At 34.6% G+C, this 18680-nt stretch overlaps 6 protein-coding genes across 8 annotated transcripts in view; 1 reads left to right on the forward strand and 5 right to left on the reverse strand.

The window, feature by feature from the left end:
* LOC140573633 (astrotactin-2-like) overlaps positions 1-18680 on the forward strand; it is a 789110-nt gene that overhangs the window by 110723 nt on the left and 659707 nt on the right. The gene's annotated exons all lie outside the window — the stretch shown is intronic.
* LOC140573544 (gamma-crystallin M2-like) lies at positions 739-1656 on the reverse strand. Its single transcript, XM_072693010.1, has 3 exons — positions 1645-1656; positions 1299-1541; positions 739-1014 (listed from the first exon to the last, which is right to left on the reverse strand). Exons 1-3 carry the CDS (start codon positions 1654-1656, stop codon positions 739-741), a joined length of 531 nt encoding a protein of 176 aa, XP_072549111.1.
* On the reverse strand, positions 5141-6077 carry LOC140573474 (gamma-crystallin M2-like). Its single transcript, XM_072692886.1, has 3 exons — positions 6066-6077; positions 5719-5961; positions 5141-5416 (listed from the first exon to the last, which is right to left on the reverse strand). The coding sequence occupies exons 1-3, from the start codon at positions 6075-6077 to the stop codon at positions 5141-5143; spliced, it is 531 nt and encodes a 176-aa protein (XP_072548987.1).
* Positions 8642-9760, reverse strand: LOC140571933 (gamma-crystallin M2-like). Its single transcript, XM_072692720.1, has 3 exons — positions 9749-9760; positions 9402-9644; positions 8642-8917 (listed from the first exon to the last, which is right to left on the reverse strand). Exons 1-3 carry the CDS (start codon positions 9758-9760, stop codon positions 8642-8644), a joined length of 531 nt encoding a protein of 176 aa, XP_072548821.1.
* LOC140571949 (gamma-crystallin M2-like) lies at positions 12238-13037 on the reverse strand. The gene is made up of 3 exons (XM_072692722.1): positions 13026-13037; positions 12679-12921; positions 12238-12513 (listed from the first exon to the last, which is right to left on the reverse strand). Exons 1-3 carry the CDS (start codon positions 13035-13037, stop codon positions 12238-12240), a joined length of 531 nt encoding a protein of 176 aa, XP_072548823.1.
* LOC140571965 (gamma-crystallin M2-like) lies at positions 16278-17299 on the reverse strand. Its single transcript, XM_072692723.1, has 3 exons — positions 17288-17299; positions 16941-17183; positions 16278-16553 (listed from the first exon to the last, which is right to left on the reverse strand). Exons 1-3 carry the CDS (start codon positions 17297-17299, stop codon positions 16278-16280), a joined length of 531 nt encoding a protein of 176 aa, XP_072548824.1.

Here is an 18680-nt window from a genome sequence, read left to right on the forward strand (position 1 = left end):
ATAAGAATGGCACATGCTTTACATGTTAGTGAAGAGTTTTACTGTAGTCAGTTGGCAATTAAAAAGACAAGGCAATGTATGAAACAGGGATTTTAAGTCATTTTGAATGACAATGTCAGGTCAATATGAAGATTTAAAAAAAAACAATAAGAAACTAATTATTTGTAATTTTAGTAATGTTATGTTTTAAGATTATTTACAATGGAATAGTTCACCTGAAAAATTTGCCAACATCATTTCTTATTAGCAGCTATTTCTAGGTTGTGAATGACATATAAAAAGTTGGTAAAACAATCTGTTTTTGTCCATTTTTATCAAATTTGTGTCAAGTCTTCAAGGATACACAAACTGGAAAAGGGCTAGTATTATTGCTTGATGAAAGTTACCAATCAATAACATGCAGTAGTTATGTGTGTAGTATGGGTCAGTTTTAACTGTGGGTTTCAGATAAGACATACAGTAAATGCTTTCTTTTTTATTTGTTCACAATATAAAAATGTGAATTGTAGTAGTAGTAGATACTGTGTATTTTATTTGTTAAAAATGTGGTACTTGGTAAGGCGATTACTTGTCTCCATCCTTTATTAAGCAGACATTTTTAATACACTGTGTCTTGTCTGCACAGTCTTTTTTTCATTGAAAAAGAATAAAAAAAACAAACTCAATATTTAGCCAATATTCAGTTATTGAAAGTTTTATTGAAAAATGGATATATTTTTTTAAGCTGTTGATCACTTCTTAGTACCAGGAGTCCATGACACGCCTCATGCTCATGAACCTCATGTTGCCATAATCCCTGAAGCTCCTGTAGTGTCCAGGTCCAAAGTACCACATCCTGCCCATGTAGTTGGGATGCTCATACATGAGCCAGTGGCCATCCATCACATGGCAGGACATGCAGCCTTGAGACCACTGGTAGCGGCTCATGAAGTTGTCACAGTCGTCAGTCATCTCCATCATCTGGCCCATGTAGTTATCCCTCTCGTAGACCCTCATTCTGTAGGATCCACTGTACTACAAAATAAATAATAATAATAGTAATAAGAAGAAAAAGAAGAATTTTCTCTACTGCATAGTTGATCCAGGTTCATTTGTGGATCTTTCAAAACAACAATCGAATGTTGAAATATGAGATTTCGCTATTACTGAATTATCCCCTAATGAATTATGAGAGTAATCTGATCAAAAATAATCAACATGGATATTTGCATTTTTATGAAGCACTGAATTGTCTTCCATCATAATCAGTTGGAAGTGTTAGATTAGCAATTTAAACATGTAATATCTAGCAATCTTACCCTGGGGATCATGCGGCAAGACCTGACCCAGTTGTTACATCCCCACATGCTCATGTAGTCACTATACTCGCCCCTCCTGAAGAAGTACTGGTGACCCATGTAGTTGGGCTGGTCATAGAACATCCAGCAGCCGCTCATCACCCTGAAGGAGTGGCAGCGGCTCATGTAGGAGGACATGTCGGAGCAGTCGCTGCTGCATTCCCAGGAACGTCCCATGAAGTTCCTGTCCTCGTAGAAGACGATCTGTCAAAGATAAACCGGTAGAATATAAATGATTAGATTTGGAGAACAGCAGAATCTCAAAACTATGTTCCAAAATTTGGCCATGTTGACGTGTCCTGCTTACCTTGCCCATCATTTTGGCTGCTTTGGTTGGTCGGAGCTGTTTTCAACTGGTGACTGACACACTCTGCCTGGTTTAACCCTTGCATTTATACCTCACCATAGTGAAAGGATAGTGCGCCTCCTATTGTCCAAAGCCCTGACCAAGCAGAATAATGGAGATGCCCACAAAGAAGTGAAGTGCTTTCGTCTCTCTTGTGACTCTAGAAGACTTTTAAATGGATCCCTCTTAATGGCACATCAGTATTTGTTTTGTATTCTCACCCCTAAATTATATCATTACTTAAATTACTTAAAATTGTATGTTACATTACATAAACATAAACAGTATGCTAATGTGTCTTGATACAGATAATGACAAGTAATATTTCTTGAATTAATTATAAAACAAGGCTGAAACAGCATGTTTTTTGTTACCAAAACATTTCAGTGGTTGTACTCTCATAACAAAAGACAATAATGTTACACCAGAAGACCAAGTAAACTCCTTTTTATTTGTTTTGGCCCTTTTCATTGTTCTTTTAAACAATTGCATTACTGTAAATATGTTCTGCTGTTTTTACAGAATATCTATACTATTATAAAGGTTCGTACAATAAGCATAAATTGTGATACAGAATAGAAAGAAAATTAGCTCAGGGATCACAGGGATCCACACATGGGTGGATGGTGGGAGGAGGGTTGGAGATCATATGAGAATTTTGCAGAAACAGGATTTAAACATTGCCTTAAAAAATGCAGTTCAATTAGCAATTCATTCATACACTTTATTGCATATAGTTTGACTATATGTCATATTTAGCTGTGCTGTGGAGCAGGATGACTCCAGAAGAGTTCAATTAATATACTGATACACTAATTTTACATAGTCTTAATTGAAGTAATAATAATAACATTAATAACATTAGTGAATAAGCTAATGATATGTTTTGACTTAGGTTTTTTTTTTATAATACTCAGAGACATATATCACAATAATTATGTTGATGATGAATTATAGTAATTGCCAAAAAAAAAAAATCCACTGTTGTTGCATTTTATAGGGGAACATTATGGATATTAGATTAATCCTTTTGGTGTTTTTATGACTGATATATTTAAAGGCATTTTCAATGTTTATTTATAATTAAGTAAAATACATTACATAATACCTGTAACTTTTGTTTTTATTGTGACCATTAGGACCTACTGTGTGACACACAGACAAACTGACAAGCAGACTGTATAAAATCAAATATTTGCATTTATCTAAGAATATAAAAAATAAATAAATTGAAGGACACCAGCCTGCTACGGGTACCCTTGAGGGAGCCCATGCACGTAACACTTATAGATGGATAGTCACTGGAGCCCAGGGATGTTTTTTTACCATACACACCCTCTTACATTGCAAGTCGGTCTTCGCACCGAGCACTACAGAGACCTTGACAAGATAATTTGTTAAGGACCGTTACCCACTACCCCTCAAGACCTCAGCAAAGACCTTAGAGGCACTGCAGTAGGCCTCCACCTTCACCAAGCTGGACCTACGCAGTGCACACAACTTGGTCAGGGTTAGGAGTGGAACTGGCTTTTATAACCAAATCTGGGCACTATGAGTACCTTGTTATGCCATTTGGGTTGATGAACGCGCCTGCCATTTTCCAGCGCAACATCAACAAGGTCCTCAGGGAGGCCATAGACAGGTATGTGTTTGTCTATTTGGATGACATCCTCATCTACAGTAGGTCCATAGATGAACACATCACCCACATCCAAGGTGCTTCTGGAGAGCCACCTGTTCATCAAACAGAAAAAACACAGTTCCATGCAAAGATGATCTCCTTTTTTCTTTGTCGTATCCCACAACAACCTGCACATGGATCTTACCAAAAATAAAGGCTGTGGAGGACAGTCCTGGCCCACCGCTGTGCACTTAGTCCAGTGCTTCCTGGGTTTTCCAACTTCTTCTGAAAGTTTGTAAAGAACTTTGGCTATGTGGCTGCCCCTTTGAACAATCTTATGAGCATCAGTGAGGTTTATCTGGTCCACAGAAGTACAGGTGCCATCCAACACCCTTATGCAGTTGTTAACCACAGACCTAGTTTTCTAGTTGCCTGACCCAAAGATTCCATTTGTCATAGAGGTGGAAGCCTCTAAGGTAGGCGTAGGTGCAGTTTTCTCCCAGTGTTTGATATTGGTTCATTCATCTTGAACATTTGTCACAATGGGAAGATTACTATATTACATAAATATATGTTAGACTGGAGATATAGTCTGAGACAACATTGAATCTGGAATTGTATTATTTAATCTGGAATCGTTTTATTTAAGTTTGGAAAAAACAACGAACTTTTACAATTTTGAATTGTAACAATTCAACACTCTAACACTCAGTGTTAAAGTGGGGTAAACTAAAGTAGATGAAGAATGTAAAAATGTAAAAATACAATGTGCAATACCTCCCCATGTGCAATTAAGGGTCAATTTGCAATTATCTGCAAATAATCTGTAACTAATATTGTTATTGTTTTTTTATGTCTATTATTTATATTGTGTATATATTGGTAATTTATCCACATTTTTGCTTCTGAGTGTCTTGCTATCCCTTTGCTGCTGTGACACTGAGAATTCCCCATTGTGGGACTAATAAAGGATTATCTTATCTTTGCGTATGTCAAAAAGTGCAACACCACTGCAGTTATTTAGGTTCAGTAGAGAAGTGTGCCTTTATAATGGCCCACCTTGCAAGAAAACTGCAGATGGAAACATTATTGAAACTGGCACATGTTCTACAGTTTACTGAAGGGTTTCATTGTAGTCAGTTGGTAATATAAAGATATTGCAATGTTTGAATGACCATTTTAGGCAAATATGAATACTGTAAAAACAATGAAAAACTGATTATGTAATTTTAGTAATTTATGCTTTTTTATTATTTATAATGGACTAGGAAAATTGACATAACAAATCTGATGAATATGCCAACAAAATTATTTCTTTTTAGTAGCTACTTCTATGTTGGGAAAAAAGTAAAAACTGTAATGCATATGTTTTTGTCCTAGTAATTCTACAGTACTCAAGGATACATGGATACGAAATGGCTAGCATGATTGCTTGATTATAGCAAGGGAAACATTCAGTCATGTTAGAAAAACAAGTTCATTCTAACTTTGGAAACTTTAGAATTTCTGACGAATTTGGTAAAACATGTCCAAACTTTGCCAATCAATGACATGCAGTGGTTATGTGTGCTATATGGGTTTTAACTGCAGTTTCCAGATAAGACTTAAAGTAGATGCTTTTTTATTTTTTCCCGATATAAAAAAAGCATTAGTAGTTACTGTGTATTTTTTTTAGTTAAGAATGTGGCACTTTCTTGTCTTCCCTTATTTAAGACTTTTTGTGCTGTCTTTTCATTTGAAAAAGAATTGAACAAACTCAGTATTCAGACAATATTCAGTTATTGAACGTTTTATTACAAAAACTAATAATTTATTTTTTTAGCAGTAAATAACTTCTTAGTACCAGGAGTCCATGACACGCCTCATGCTCATGAACCTCATGTTGCCATAGTCCCTGAAGCTCCTGTAGTGTCCAGGTCCGAAGTACCACATCCTGCCCATGTAGTTGGGATGCTCGTACATGAGCCAGTGGCCGTCCATCACATGGCAGGACATGCAGCCGTGAGACCACTGGTAGCGGCTCATGAAGTTGTCACAGTCGTCAGTCATCTCCATCATCTGGCCCATGTAGTTATCCCTCTCGTAGACCCTCATTCTGTAGGATCCGCTGTACTGTTGGAGGAAAAACAATAAGATTCAATTTTGAAATAGAAACTAATCTAATGTAATTTATGCTTCTTAAATACAATCAAGATTTAATTTGTAGATTCAGTGTTGAACAAGATTTTACAATATATTGAATTATTTCCTAAGGAAATCAATTGAAGCAGTGTAAAGCAGAGTGTTGGTATTTATGGCCTTATTTCAAAGTAGTCTGATTGAATCGAGTTTACAAGTCATAGATTTGTGTTCCATCATACTCTGTTGAAAATGTTAGTGTAGCTATTTACACATGTAATATGTAGCAATCTTACCCTGGGGATCATGCGGCAAGACCTGACCCAGTTGTTACATCCCCACATGCTCATGTAGTCACTGTACTCGCCCCTCCTGAAGAAGTACTGGTGACCCATGTAGTTGGGCTGGTCGTAGAACATCCAGCAGCCGCTCATCACCCTGAAGGATTGGCAGCGGCTCATGTAGGAGGACATGTCAGAGCAGTCACTGCTGCATTCCCAGGAACGTCCCATGAAGTTCCTGTCCTCGTAGAAGACGATCTGTCAAAGATAAACCGGTAGAATATAAATGATTAGATCTGGAGAACATCAGAATCTCAAAACCATGTTCCAAAATGTGGCCCATGTTGACGTGTCCTGCTTACCTTGCCCATCATTTTGGCTGCTGTGGTTGGTCGTAGCTGTTTCCAACTGGTGACTGACACACTCTGCCTGGTTTAACCCTTGCATTTATACCTGACCAAAGTGAAAGAATAGTGCACCTCCTATTGTCCAAAGCCCTGACCTAGCAGAGTGATGGAGATGCCCACAGAGGACGTAGTGCTTTCATCTCTTCCATGTGACTCAGGTAGTGTGTCACCAAAACAGTTGTACTGTTTCAGAGTTTCATAAAAATATATATAAAACATGATATTTCTCTTTTTTTCACACATGGTTGGATGTCGGGGGGAGGGTGGAGATCCTATAAACATTTTATAAAAAGTAAATAGTATTTAAATATTGCCCCAAACGTAGATGCAAGAAAATCTTCATGAATACAGTTTGAGTATCAGTTATATTTAGCTGTGCTGTGGAGCAGAAGGGCTCTAGAAGAGTTCCATTAACATACTGAAACACTATGTTTTTTACATAGCCTTGTTTAACTGAAGTCTTAATAACATTGGTGGATAAAATATCCATTCTACAATGACTTTTGGTTGTTTTTATAATACACAGACACATCACATTTTATAATATTATAATTTGTTCGAATGAATTACAGTAAATTAACAAAGAAAATGTTTCTACTCTTATCATGTTTTATAGGGGCACTTTATGGATATTGTTTTAATCCTGTTTATTTTTTATTGTTTGTTTATATTCTTATATATTGTCTTTGACATTTTGTATATTTTTATAGTTATATATTATATATTTTTATAGTTATATATTATATTTTATAGTTAAATATTATATTTCTGTAATTTATGGTCACATAATGGTAGGACACACACCGGAAACCAAAAATCTGTTTTGTTTGTCATGCAAAAATCTTTTATTTCCAAAATGGCAACTTTACTGAAGGAACAGACTTCCTAAATTGTAATGGAATTCAAAGTAAAAAGGTTTTATTCCATGTAATGTTTAAGCATTTCTGTTGGTCCTTTCATCATGAAAATCTGTCCCAATGGATTTTTTTACTTCCATAATTTTGTTCTTTTGTCACCTACATCACACCTTTTAATTCCAAAATGGCAACTTTACAGAATGAAAAAAAATGTAGAAAGTAAAAAGATTTTATTCCAAGTCATTTTGTAGCATTTATATTGGTCATATTTCTTTTGGTTCCATTGGTCCATCATGGAATTGTTTCAAAATGAAAATATTAACTTTTAGGTTAAAGTAAATATATTTCCTTTAAATATAACTTGTTTCTTACAAAAAATAACTTTTTATTTTTTCATTATACAACATTTTCAGGAAAATATTAAAATGTAAGGACATTTGTGACCATGTTATAGCCTTACTCTTTTCTTACAGACTACAATGAAACAAAATCTTTTATTTCATTTGAAATAGTTCTGTTGGTTACTTACTTAAAAATGTTATATTGTATTTGCCTGTTTTATGCAGTAAGTGTTGAAGGTTTTTAAAACTTTGAATTGTGTAAATGGGGGATAGTTAGCAGAAACATTTGAAGGTTTGCTGGTTTAAATGCATCAGGAAGTCAAGTCAAGTCAGATTTATTTGTATAGCTTTTTACAACTGTTGTCATCACAAAGCAGCTTTACATAAGTAGTGATTAATAAAAGACAGAGACAAAGAAGAAAATAACGTAAGACATGATGGATCAAAGTCCCCCAGTGAGCCCCAACGGCGACAGTGGCAAGGAAAAACTCCCTCAACAATATAAGTGCAACTTAACAATATAAGTGCAACTTAAAATAATAAGTACAACAATATTAACATTTTTAGGCTCAGTAGTGTAGTGTGTTAATCTAAGAAGATTTAATTAGCCGCATTGTTCTGGACTGGATGCTGCGTCCACTTTGCAAAAGACATGTAGATGGAAATTGTAAGTGATAAAATGTAAAATTAAACTGGCACCTGTTTTACAGGTTACTGAAGGGATTCATTTTGGTCAGTTTGCAAAAAAATAGGAGGCAGTGCAAATTTACGAAATGTGATTTAGTAATTTTAAATATGCATGTCAAGCATATATGCAAACATTTAAGAAGAAATCATTTATATTGTTTTAGAATTTTAAAACATTGTTATTTGAAAAGGCATAGTTACATAAACACACCAACTCAACTCACATATTTGCTCATAAAATATTTTTGATATCAGCTACTTCTTGGTTAGGAACACTTTTACAACGGTTAGCAAACCTGTACGTCATATCTAATTCTTTCCATTTTGTCCTCACAGATTGGACAGGGGTAGCCTGACTACTTGATTATTCCTTGAGTATATAATTATATAATCAAATACTATGGCATAATTCAGTTCAAAACATTTAAAATGTAACTATTGAATTTTACAAGTTACTGTGTATTTGACAGTTAAATGAAAAATCAGTGTGGTACTTGGTTAGGTGGTTATGTGTCTTCATTGCAAATTAGAGAGATAAAAAACTATACACTCAGTGTTCTCCAGTCAGTCATATTTGTCATTTTCAAAGAATAAAACAAATTCAGTATTCAGGTATTGAACATTTTATTGAAAAACTGATCACTTCTTAGTACCAGGAGTCCATGACACGCCTCATGCTCATGAACCTCATGTTGCCCCAGTCCCTGAAGCTCCTGTAGTGTCCAGGTCCGAAGTACCACATCCTGCCCATGTAGTTGGGATGCTCATACATGAGCCAGTGTCCGTCCATCACGTGGCAGGACATGCAGCCGTGAGACCAGTGGTAGCGGCTCATGAAGTTGTCGCAGTCGTCAGTCATCTCCATCATCTGGCCCATGTAGTTATCCCTCTCGTAGACCCTCATTCTGTAAGATCCGCTGTACTGTTGGGGGGAAGAAGGAATGAGACTACTTTTTAAAAAATAAATTAGTAACATAATGTAAAGTCTGTCTTTGATTTTGTCTGGGATGGTGGAATGTTAATGCATAAACCTAAAAGTGGCCATTCAACAGCACAAAATTTTTATTGTTGGGATTTGGAAGAAAAGTATATGAGAAATGCATCAATTTATTTTATATAAACACTCAGGCTGTTAAAACATTAAAAGCTTTAAAAATGAAATTACGTAATTAATTTTAAATGTTCACTTCTGAGTAGTGCATCCAGGTTTGATCTAATCAAATAGTGAAATTGGAAAGTTCACAATGTACTGAATTATTTCCTGAGGTAATATAATTCAAACATTGAGAGTTTTGATGTTAACAGGCTCATTCCATCTGATCAAATTAAATTGTCAAGTCATGGATTTTTCAGATTAAAATCTTGTTAGGTTAGCTATTTACAAATGTAATATCTAACGATCTTACCCTGGGGATCATGCGGCAAGACCTGACCCAGTTGTTACATCCCCACATGCTCATGTAGTCACTGTACTCGCCCCTCCTGAAGAAGTACTGGTGACCCATGTAGTTGGGCTGGTCGTAGAACATCCAGCAGCCGCTCATCACCCTGAAGGAGTGGCAGCGGCTCATGTAGGAGGACATGTCAGAGCAGTCATTGCTGCATTCCCAGGAACGTCCCATGAAGTTCCTGTCCTCGTAGAAGACGATCTGTCAAAGATAAACCGGTAGAATATAAATGATTAGTTTTGGAGAACAGCAGAATCTCAAAAACATGTTCCAAAATTTGACCCATGTTGACGTGTCCTGCTTACCTTGCCCATCATTTTGGCGGCTTTGGTTGTCTGAGCTGTTTCCAACTGGTGACTGACACACTCTGCCTGGTTTAACCCTTGCATTTATACCTGACCAAAGTGAAAGGCTACTGCGCCTCCTATTGTCCAAAGCCCTGACCACGCAGAGTGGTGGAGATGCCCAACAGAGAAGCGAAGTGCTTTCATCTCTCATTTATGTGACTCTAGAATAAGACTTTTGAGTAGTACCCCTCTTAATGACACCTCAGTTTTTTCTTTAGTGTCGCCTCTAAATTGTATAACTATTTAATTAAAATTGTATGTTAATTGACACAATTATGGAAAATTATACACATGTGTTTTCCTACTAATACAGACATGTAATAGCAATAAATGACAAAAATGACAAAAACACCAAAGGACAATAATGTTACACCAGAGGACAACGTTAAGTTCTTTTTATTCTTTATTGACCAATTTCACTGTTTTTTTTTTAAAATTGCATCGCTTTAAATATTCTGTTGTTTTTTACAGAACACTTGTACTGTTATGAAGATTCATAAAAATAGGCATAAAATGTGATACTTTACTCATTTTCACCCATGTGTGGATGCCGAGGGGAAAGGCTTGAGATCCTACAAGCCTTGTGCAGTAAACAGAACAAGTAAACAGAACTGAAACACTGATGTGAAAAATGTAGCCATATTTTTAATATCTTGATGAATACAGTATCAGAATCAGACATATTTAGCTTTTCCGTGGAGCATGAAGGCTTTTGAAGAGTTCTGTTAACATACTAATACACTAGGTTTATATGATCTCGTTTATCTGAAATCTTATTAACATTGGTGGGTATGATTTTCATTTTATAATGACTTAGGTTTGTTTTTATAATATACAGAGATTTCTTACATTAAAAATATCATAGTTATATTCATGATTATTGAAAGTAAATGACAAAGAAAATGTTTCCACATGTATCATATTTGTAGGGAAACATGGATATTCTTTGCTAAGATTGTAATGTATTGTCTTTGACTTTCTGATAGTTTCATGGTTTAGGAAACGTTTTTGAAATAACATTTTAAAATATTGTTTAGCACAAAACAGTTTCTTATATTGTGACTTAAGGTTCTTTTGTATTATACACATAGAAAAGCAAAAAAAAATTATATAATTCACAGTTATCGCTGGTATAAATGTTAAAAGTGTACCCTGTATTTATTAAAAATTCAATAAGATAAGTTTTTTTCTGAATTTTATGTTACAGCTTTCGATGTCATGCAGAACGTTTAATTTCCAAAATGAGAATTTTACAGGATAAAAATACTTCAATTGTAATGGAATTCAAAGTAAAACAAGTTTTCCAAGTCACAAAGGAAATATTAACTTTCAGATTTAAATAAAAAAAAACAACAAAAATGGAGATACAAGGTTTATATGGGACAATGAGAACTTATATATATATCAGACTGGACGTATAGTTTGAGACCATATTTACAAATATGTCTTCTTATTTAATTGTAAAAAAGCAATGAATTGTGATTACTGTTGTATTGTAATAGTTAAACAAAGAAAATATATGAAAAATGTAATGAAAACAAAAAACTAGTTATGCACACTTTTATAGTTAACAGTAAAATGTTAGCAGATTAGTAACCTACTTAAATCTAAAGAACAAAACACGTTATTTTAAGGCATTTGACCAAAATATGGCAATAGGTGACAGGTTTGCTGGTGTATGTGTAAAGGAGTGCAAGATCACTGCAGATTTCAGGCTCAATAGTTTAGTGTGCCTCTGAAATGGTCCACATTGCATAATATCTGTATATTAAACATATTACAAAAAAAGCAAAAATAAGACAGAAAATGATTATTCATAACTTTGGAAATTTATGTAGTCTTTATAAATAATGTTTATTTAAAAATTCTGAAATAAACAAGCCAAATCATGGAATTGAAAATACGAATTTGCCAAAAAAAAATTCCTTTGTACTACTACTAACTCATTTAAGTTTGGGAATGCCTTAGCAAAGGTTGTAAAAAAAATGCATTACATATCTGTTTTTGTCCAATTATTCATCACTTTTTAGTACTTAAATTGCTTGATTACTTGATTAATCCAAAATAAACATTTAGTCACATAAAAAAGCTAATATATGAAAACTGAAAAGAACAACCAGTTAAATTGATCCTGTAATTTGGCAAAAACTTGTGGAAACTTGAAAATGTTGCAAAACATAGGCTAATTTAAAGTAGGAACTTTGTTATTAATTCAATTTAATAAATAAGTTAATAAGTCTTACTTGTAACTTTGTAATTTAATGGTTAACAATGTGGCACTTGGTTTGGGAATTGCTTGTCTCCATCCTTTATTATGAAGGCTTATTTTAGTAAACTCACTCTTTTCTGGACAGTCTTGCAGTGAATAAAAAACTCAGTATTCAGACAATATTCAGTTATGGAATGTTTTATTGAAAATCTGAGATTTCTTTTTTTTAAAACACTTCTTAGTACCAAGAGTCCATGATGCGCCTCATGCTCATGAACCTCATGTTGCCCCAGTCCCTGAAGCTCCTGTAGTGTCCAGGTCCGAAGTACCACATCCTGCCCATGTAGTTGGGATGCTCATACATGAGCCAGTGTCCGTCCATCACGTGGCAGGACATGCAGCCGTGAGACCAGTGGTAGCGGCTCATGAAGTTGTCACAGTCGTCAGTCATCTCCATCATCTGGCCCATGTAGTTATCCCTCTCGTAGACCCTCATTCTGTAGGATCCGCTGTACTGTTGGAGGAAAATAACAATGATATAACAATAATTTAAAATCTTGTTTCAAAGTAACTTAATCAAAGTGCATTGACATGTCATTCATATTTGAGCCTTCATAGGGCACTAAATTGTGTCCTATAGTAATTACATGAATTACTCATGTAATATCTAAATACGTACCCTGGGGATCATGCGGCAAGACCTGACCCAGTTGTTACATCCCCACATGCTCATGTAGTCACTGTACTCGCCCTTCCTGAAGAAGTACTGGTGACCCATGTAGTTGGGCTGGTCATAGAACATCCAGCAGCCGCTCATCACCCTGAAGGAGTGGCAGCGGCTCATGTAGGAGGACATGTCGGAGCAGTCGCTGCTGCATTCCCAGGAACGTCCCATGAAGTTCCTGTCCTCGTAGAAGACGATCTGTCAAAGATAAACCGGTAGAATATAAATGATTAGATTTGGAGTACATCAGAATTTCAAAACCATGTTCCAAAATGTGGCCCATGTTGACGTGTCCTGCTTACCTTGCCCATCATTTTGGCGGCTTTGGTTGTCTGAGCTGTTTCCAACTGGTGACTGACACGCTCTGCCTGGTTTAACCCTTGCATTTATACCTGACCAAAGTGAAAGGCTACTGCGCCTCCTATTGTCCAAAGCCCTGACCAAGCAGAGTGATGGAGATGCCCACAGAGAACGAAGTGCTTTCATCTCTCTTCCATGTGACTTTTCCTCCAGAAGACTTTTGAATGGATTCCTCCTATAGGCAGCTCGCTTGCTAACTACTAATGCAAAAAAACAAAAAAAACAAAACAAACATATATGAACAAATATAGCTGTAGAGCTGGAAGGTTCTAGAAAAGTTCCAATAACATACTAATTGACAAATTATTATTGTTCGCTCATTCAATCAGTCTAGTGTTAAAAGTACTAGACACAGCTTGCACTAGTTTCATACAGCTTTTTTAGCTTAAGTCCTAATAACAATATTAGATAAGTTAACTAATCTATAATGAGTTATGTTAATTTTCAAAATACACAGTGACATATTATATTTGGAAAATATTATACTTTTGGTTAAAATGATTATAGTAATTGAAAATAAAAAAATGTTGCCACATTTTATAAGGGGAAAATTATAGATATTAGTTTTTTTCCTTTAGATTTTTTATTCTTTTCTTTGATCATAATGTATTGTCTGTTACCAATTTATAGTTAAATAAAAGTCATTAATTATTAAATTAATATTTTTTTCTTTAAGAAATAGCTACTATTTCTGTCTCTTATTGTGACATAATGACCATTGGTATGATACATATAGAAAGTGTAAAGAACAAAAAGTTTTAGTCTGAAAATATTTTAAAAACAGTTAAGTGTTGCATTGTGGGATATCATCCTCAGTGACTCTAAACTGTTATAAATGTCAACAGTTTTGGAGAGATGACAGCAAAAAGTACCCTGTATTCATTGAAAATATTCAGCAAGTTATGTAAAGACAATTGTCCTTTTAAGAATTTTACATTATATAAAAAAACAATATAAAAATATAAATAGTCATGGTACATCATTTAAGCTATTTGGAATTTTACAGAAGGAAAATTTCTTATTTTCTTAATTTTTTGTTTTATTTATTTTCAAGCATTTTTTTTGTCAAATTGTGTCTATTTGTCAAAATGGACAGATTAACTGTTAACATTCAACACATGGAAAAAATATTTTTAATTGAAGTTTAACAATTAAACAAATGAATGTTACTATAAATGAAAAAGAAAAAAATGATTATATACATTTTGATTGATTATATGCAATGTGATTGTTCTCTGAACCTATAGAAGAAAACACCATTTTTTTCATTAAAAGTTCTCTATCAGATACATCAAGTATGATGTCATGAAAACTTGTTTTATTTAGTTTTGAAGTGAGATAAACTGAAGTAGATAATATGTAAGTTGTGGTTGTTTAAATGTGTCAAATAGTGCAACAACACTGGAGTTTTCAGGCTCAGTAGTGTAGTGTGCATTTAAAATGATCTATTTTGCAAAAAAAAATACTGTGGTTGGAAACATTGCTGAAACAAGTAAAATAACAATGACACATGCTTCACAGGTTATTGAAGGGTTTTACTTTAGTGACAATGAAAAGAAGGCAAAGCAATGGTAAAAAGAGTGACTTTAAATAATTTTAAATAAACATTTTAAGTAAATATGCAAATGAAGAAACATTGAACAAGTGTATCAATTTATTTTTTTTCTGAAGGAATAATTTAATCAACATACAAAATTGTGAATTCATGTGAACAATTGACACGTAAACTCATTCTTTTGTTACAAATACTCATAGGTTGAAAACACTTTGTCAAAGTTGTTAAAACTGTATTACATCTGTTTTTGTCCATTTAGCTATCACTCTTTTTATAGTTCTAAAGGACACACAGATTGGAAAGTTTTAGTATTTGATTGCACTAAAATAACACTTTAGTTGTATTTAAAAAATGTAGCAATGGGAATATGTGGAAAAAAACAAAAACAACTTTGGCATTTCTGCCATAGTTTGTAAAAAAACAAAAAAAAAAAACAAAAAAAAAAAAACATGTCAAACTTTGCAAAGCTTGCAATGAAATGACATACAGAAGCTATGTGGGGAAGAAAGGTCAGTTTTAGCAGTGGGTTGCAGATAAGATATAAAGCAGATGTTATTTTTATTGTTTAAAGTATATTAAAATATAATAAAACAAATTTGTACATTTTCCTAGTTACTGTTTATTACTCTTGTGACAAATGTGTTACGTGGTAAGGCAATTCAATTTAAAATCAAATCAAATCATATTTATTTCTATAGCGCATTTTACAACTGATGTCACAAAGCATCTTTACACAATCAGTAATTAGTAAAAAGACAGGAAATCAAAAACATCAGGCCCCTGCAACTTATCCCCATTGCAGCAGCACGGGTCAGGTCGTCTTCAACATTTCTAAGTTTAGCCATGTTCATCTCCTCCTCTGCTGCGTTCTGTCTTCACTGGCATCCTGTAGCTGCTGCCCAGGTCATCAGATTCAAACCCCTGACTCTGGTCTACAAAGCCAAGACTGGACCAGCCAGCCCCTCCGTACTTGATGGTAATGGTCAAAAGCCGATCTGCACCAAGAGCCCTTCCAGCTTCAAGTATGGCTCGGCTCGACCCGCCATCCCTCAAAATCCACAGAAGACGAGCGTCCAGACATTTTTTTTCTGTCCTGCACCGAAGTGGTGGAATGAACTTCCCCTGGGTGTCCAAACATCAGAGTCTAAAGACCCTCCTCTTCTGAGAGTACTCAGGTTAAGAGAAGAGTATTATGGTCTCCATATTGATTTGTGTTTAGTAGAGTCTAATAATTGAATTTTTAGTCTATTCAAACTAGCTGAGGTTTTTCTTGAGTAAACAGTGAAGCACTTTTTTAAGTCGCTCTGGAACTACCTAAACTGTTCAGAACTGATCAGGTGTGCAACATATTCATAATCATAATATAATAACTATGGTGTAGTAAAACTTAATATAGTCATAGCAGTGATGATCAGAGTAATGAGAGTAATGATACTCTAATAGTGGTAATATTAATAGTGGCAGATAGTTAAGAGTCCATGTGTCCATCCCTAATTATAAAGACACTTTTTAGCACACTCAGTATTCCTTTGTTTTTTTCTTTTTCATTTGATGAAAACAAACAAAAACACAAAATAATGTTCAGCCAGTATTCATTTATGGAATATTTTATTGAAAAATGAATGTATTACATCACTTCTTAGTACCAGGAGTCCATGATACGCCTCATGCTCATGAACCTCATGTTGCCCCAGTCCCTGAAGCTCCTGTAGTGTCCAGGTCCGAAGTACCACATCCTGCCCATGTAGTTGGGATGCTCATACATGAGCCAGTGGCCGTCCATCACATGGCAGGACATGCAGCCGTGAGACCAGTGGTAGCGGCTCATGAAGTTGTCACAGTCGTCAGTCATCTCCATCATCTGGCCCATGTAGTTATCCCTCTCGTAGACCCTCATTCTGTAGGATCCGCTGTACTGTTGGAGGAAAATAACAATTACATGACTTATTATGAATTAATTATTAATGTTTTGCAAACTAAGGTTCTAATTTTATATTTGGGGGTCATCCAGTTTCTTGCCATTTTTAAAATGTAAGAATGCAACACAAAATAAAGAATTTGTTTAATATCCTTCATTACTAAATAATTAATCAGTTTGAGATTTCACAATGTACTGAATTATCTTCTAAAGAATTATAATTGAAGCAATGAGAGTTTTGATATTTAAAAACTTATTCCAAAGTATCTGAACTGAATCCGAACTGAATTAACATATTATAAGGTTCTTAATCGTGTTCCATCATAATCAGTTGAAAGTGTTGTTTGGTTAGAGAATTACAGATGTAATATGTAGCAATCTTACCCTGGGGATCATGCGGCAAGACCTGACCCAGTTGTTACATCCCCACATGCTCATGTAGTCACTGTACTCGCCCCTCCTGAAGAAGTACTGGTGACCCATGTAGTTGGGCTGGTCGTAGAACATCCAGCAGCCGCTCATCACCCTGAAGGAGTGGCACCGGCTCATGTAGGAGGACATGTCGGAGCAGTCGCTGCTGCATTCCCAGGAACGTCCCATGAAGTTCCTGTCCTCGTAGAAGACGATCTGTCAAAGATAAACCGGTAGAATATAAATTATTAGATTTGGAGAAAAACAGAATTATAAAACCATGTTCCAAAATTTGGCCCATGTTGACGTGTCCTGCTTACCTTGCCCATCATTTTGGCTGCTTTGGTTGTCGGAGCTGTTTCCAACTGGTGACTGACACACTCTGCATGGTTTAACCCTTGCATTTATACCTGACCAAAGTGAAAGGATAGTGCACCTCCTATTGTCCAAAGCCCTGACCAAGCAGAGCAGTGTCTCAGTCTCTAGAAGACTTTTAAATGAATCCTTCCTACAATTTTTGTGTAATATCCCTAAATTAAATAGTTATTTTTTAAATTAATTTATTTTAAGTGAACCAGTCTATAATAAGCTGTGATTTGTATTGTGCAAAAACATGTAGTTGGAAAATATTATAATGTTGTTTAAAATGAATTATAGTAATTGACAAAAAAAAAGGTTTCCGGAGTTACCACATTTTATTGGGATTTTTCTTTTTGATTGTTTTTATCTTTACTTAGATAGTAATGTATCATCTCTGACATTTAAAACAAAATTATTTAGAGTAAATTACATATTCATTAATGAATACCTTTTTTTTATAAATACTATTTCTTTATGTTTCTATTGTAACATAAGGTCCTCTGGTGTGATACATGGTGCGTCAAAAACAAAAAGGTTTAATTTGGAAATGATTTTTAAAAAAACAATTGTGTATTACATTGGGGATATTGTGCTCAGTCACCAAATACTTGTTAAAATTTCAGCATTTGGGAAAGATGACAGCAAAAAGTACTCTGAATTTGTTGAAAATATTTTAAGAAGTTGTGTGAAGAAAATAGTCTTTAAATAATTTTACATTATAAATATAAACAATATGAAATATAAATTGTCAAACTACATCTATTAAGCTATTCACGCTTATTCTTTTAAATTTTATGTTACAGCTTCTGATGTCATTCAAAAACCTTTCATCCCTGAAAACTTCTTATCTTGTAATGGAAAGAACTAGTTATACACAATTCTTTTGGAAACAATGGAATGTCAGCAAATCTGTGATCATGTTAAGGTCTTTCTTTTTCAAGTTTAAATTATAAAACAATTAGACACATACATTTTAGACATACATTGTATAATGACTGTGATATTTCTGTAAATGTATAGAACAAAACACTTGTTCTTTCCATGAAATTGTTTTACCGGTTACATCAAGTATGATCTCATGAATACTCCTGTTCTTTTTTTTTGTTTTGTTTTGGTTTTTTTTTTTTACTCTGTATTAAAATTATATAAGCTGAAGTAGATAATATGTAAGTGAGAAATAGTTAGCAGGGAAACATTTGCAGCCCTTTGACCAAAGTACAACAATAGACGCCAGATTTGCTGGTTTAAGTGCGTTAAGGAGTGAAACACCACTGGAGTTTTAAGTCCCAGTAGTGTAGAGTGCATTTGAATTGATCCATCTTGCAACAAAACTGGTTATTTACATGTTATTGA

The sequence above is a fragment of the Salminus brasiliensis genome, chromosome 1 (assembly GCF_030463535.1).
Source record: "Salminus brasiliensis chromosome 1, fSalBra1.hap2, whole genome shotgun sequence".
In the NCBI taxonomy this organism is placed as follows: Eukaryota; Metazoa; Chordata; class Actinopteri; order Characiformes; family Bryconidae; genus Salminus; species Salminus brasiliensis.

What these genes read in the sequence shown, in the direction of transcription:
- LOC140573544 (XM_072693010.1), bottom strand. An exon ending in CTTGCCGCATGATCCCCAGG is followed by an intron (nt 1,015 to 1,298) that starts GTAAGATTGCTA and finishes TTTATTTTGTAG; the next exon opens with TACAGTGGATCCTACAGAAT.
- LOC140573474 (XM_072692886.1), bottom strand. An exon ending in CTTGCCGCATGATCCCCAGG is followed by an intron (nt 5,417 to 5,718) that starts GTAAGATTGCTA and finishes TTCCTCCAACAG; the next exon opens with TACAGCGGATCCTACAGAAT.
- LOC140571933 (XM_072692720.1), bottom strand. An exon ending in CTTGCCGCATGATCCCCAGG is followed by an intron (nt 8,918 to 9,401) that starts GTAAGATCGTTA and finishes TCCCCCCAACAG; the next exon opens with TACAGCGGATCTTACAGAAT.
- LOC140571949 (XM_072692722.1), bottom strand. An exon ending in CTTGCCGCATGATCCCCAGG is followed by an intron (nt 12,514 to 12,678) that starts GTACGTATTTAG and finishes TTCCTCCAACAG; the next exon opens with TACAGCGGATCCTACAGAAT.
- LOC140571965 (XM_072692723.1), bottom strand. An exon ending in CTTGCCGCATGATCCCCAGG is followed by an intron (nt 16,554 to 16,940) that starts GTAAGATTGCTA and finishes TTCCTCCAACAG; the next exon opens with TACAGCGGATCCTACAGAAT.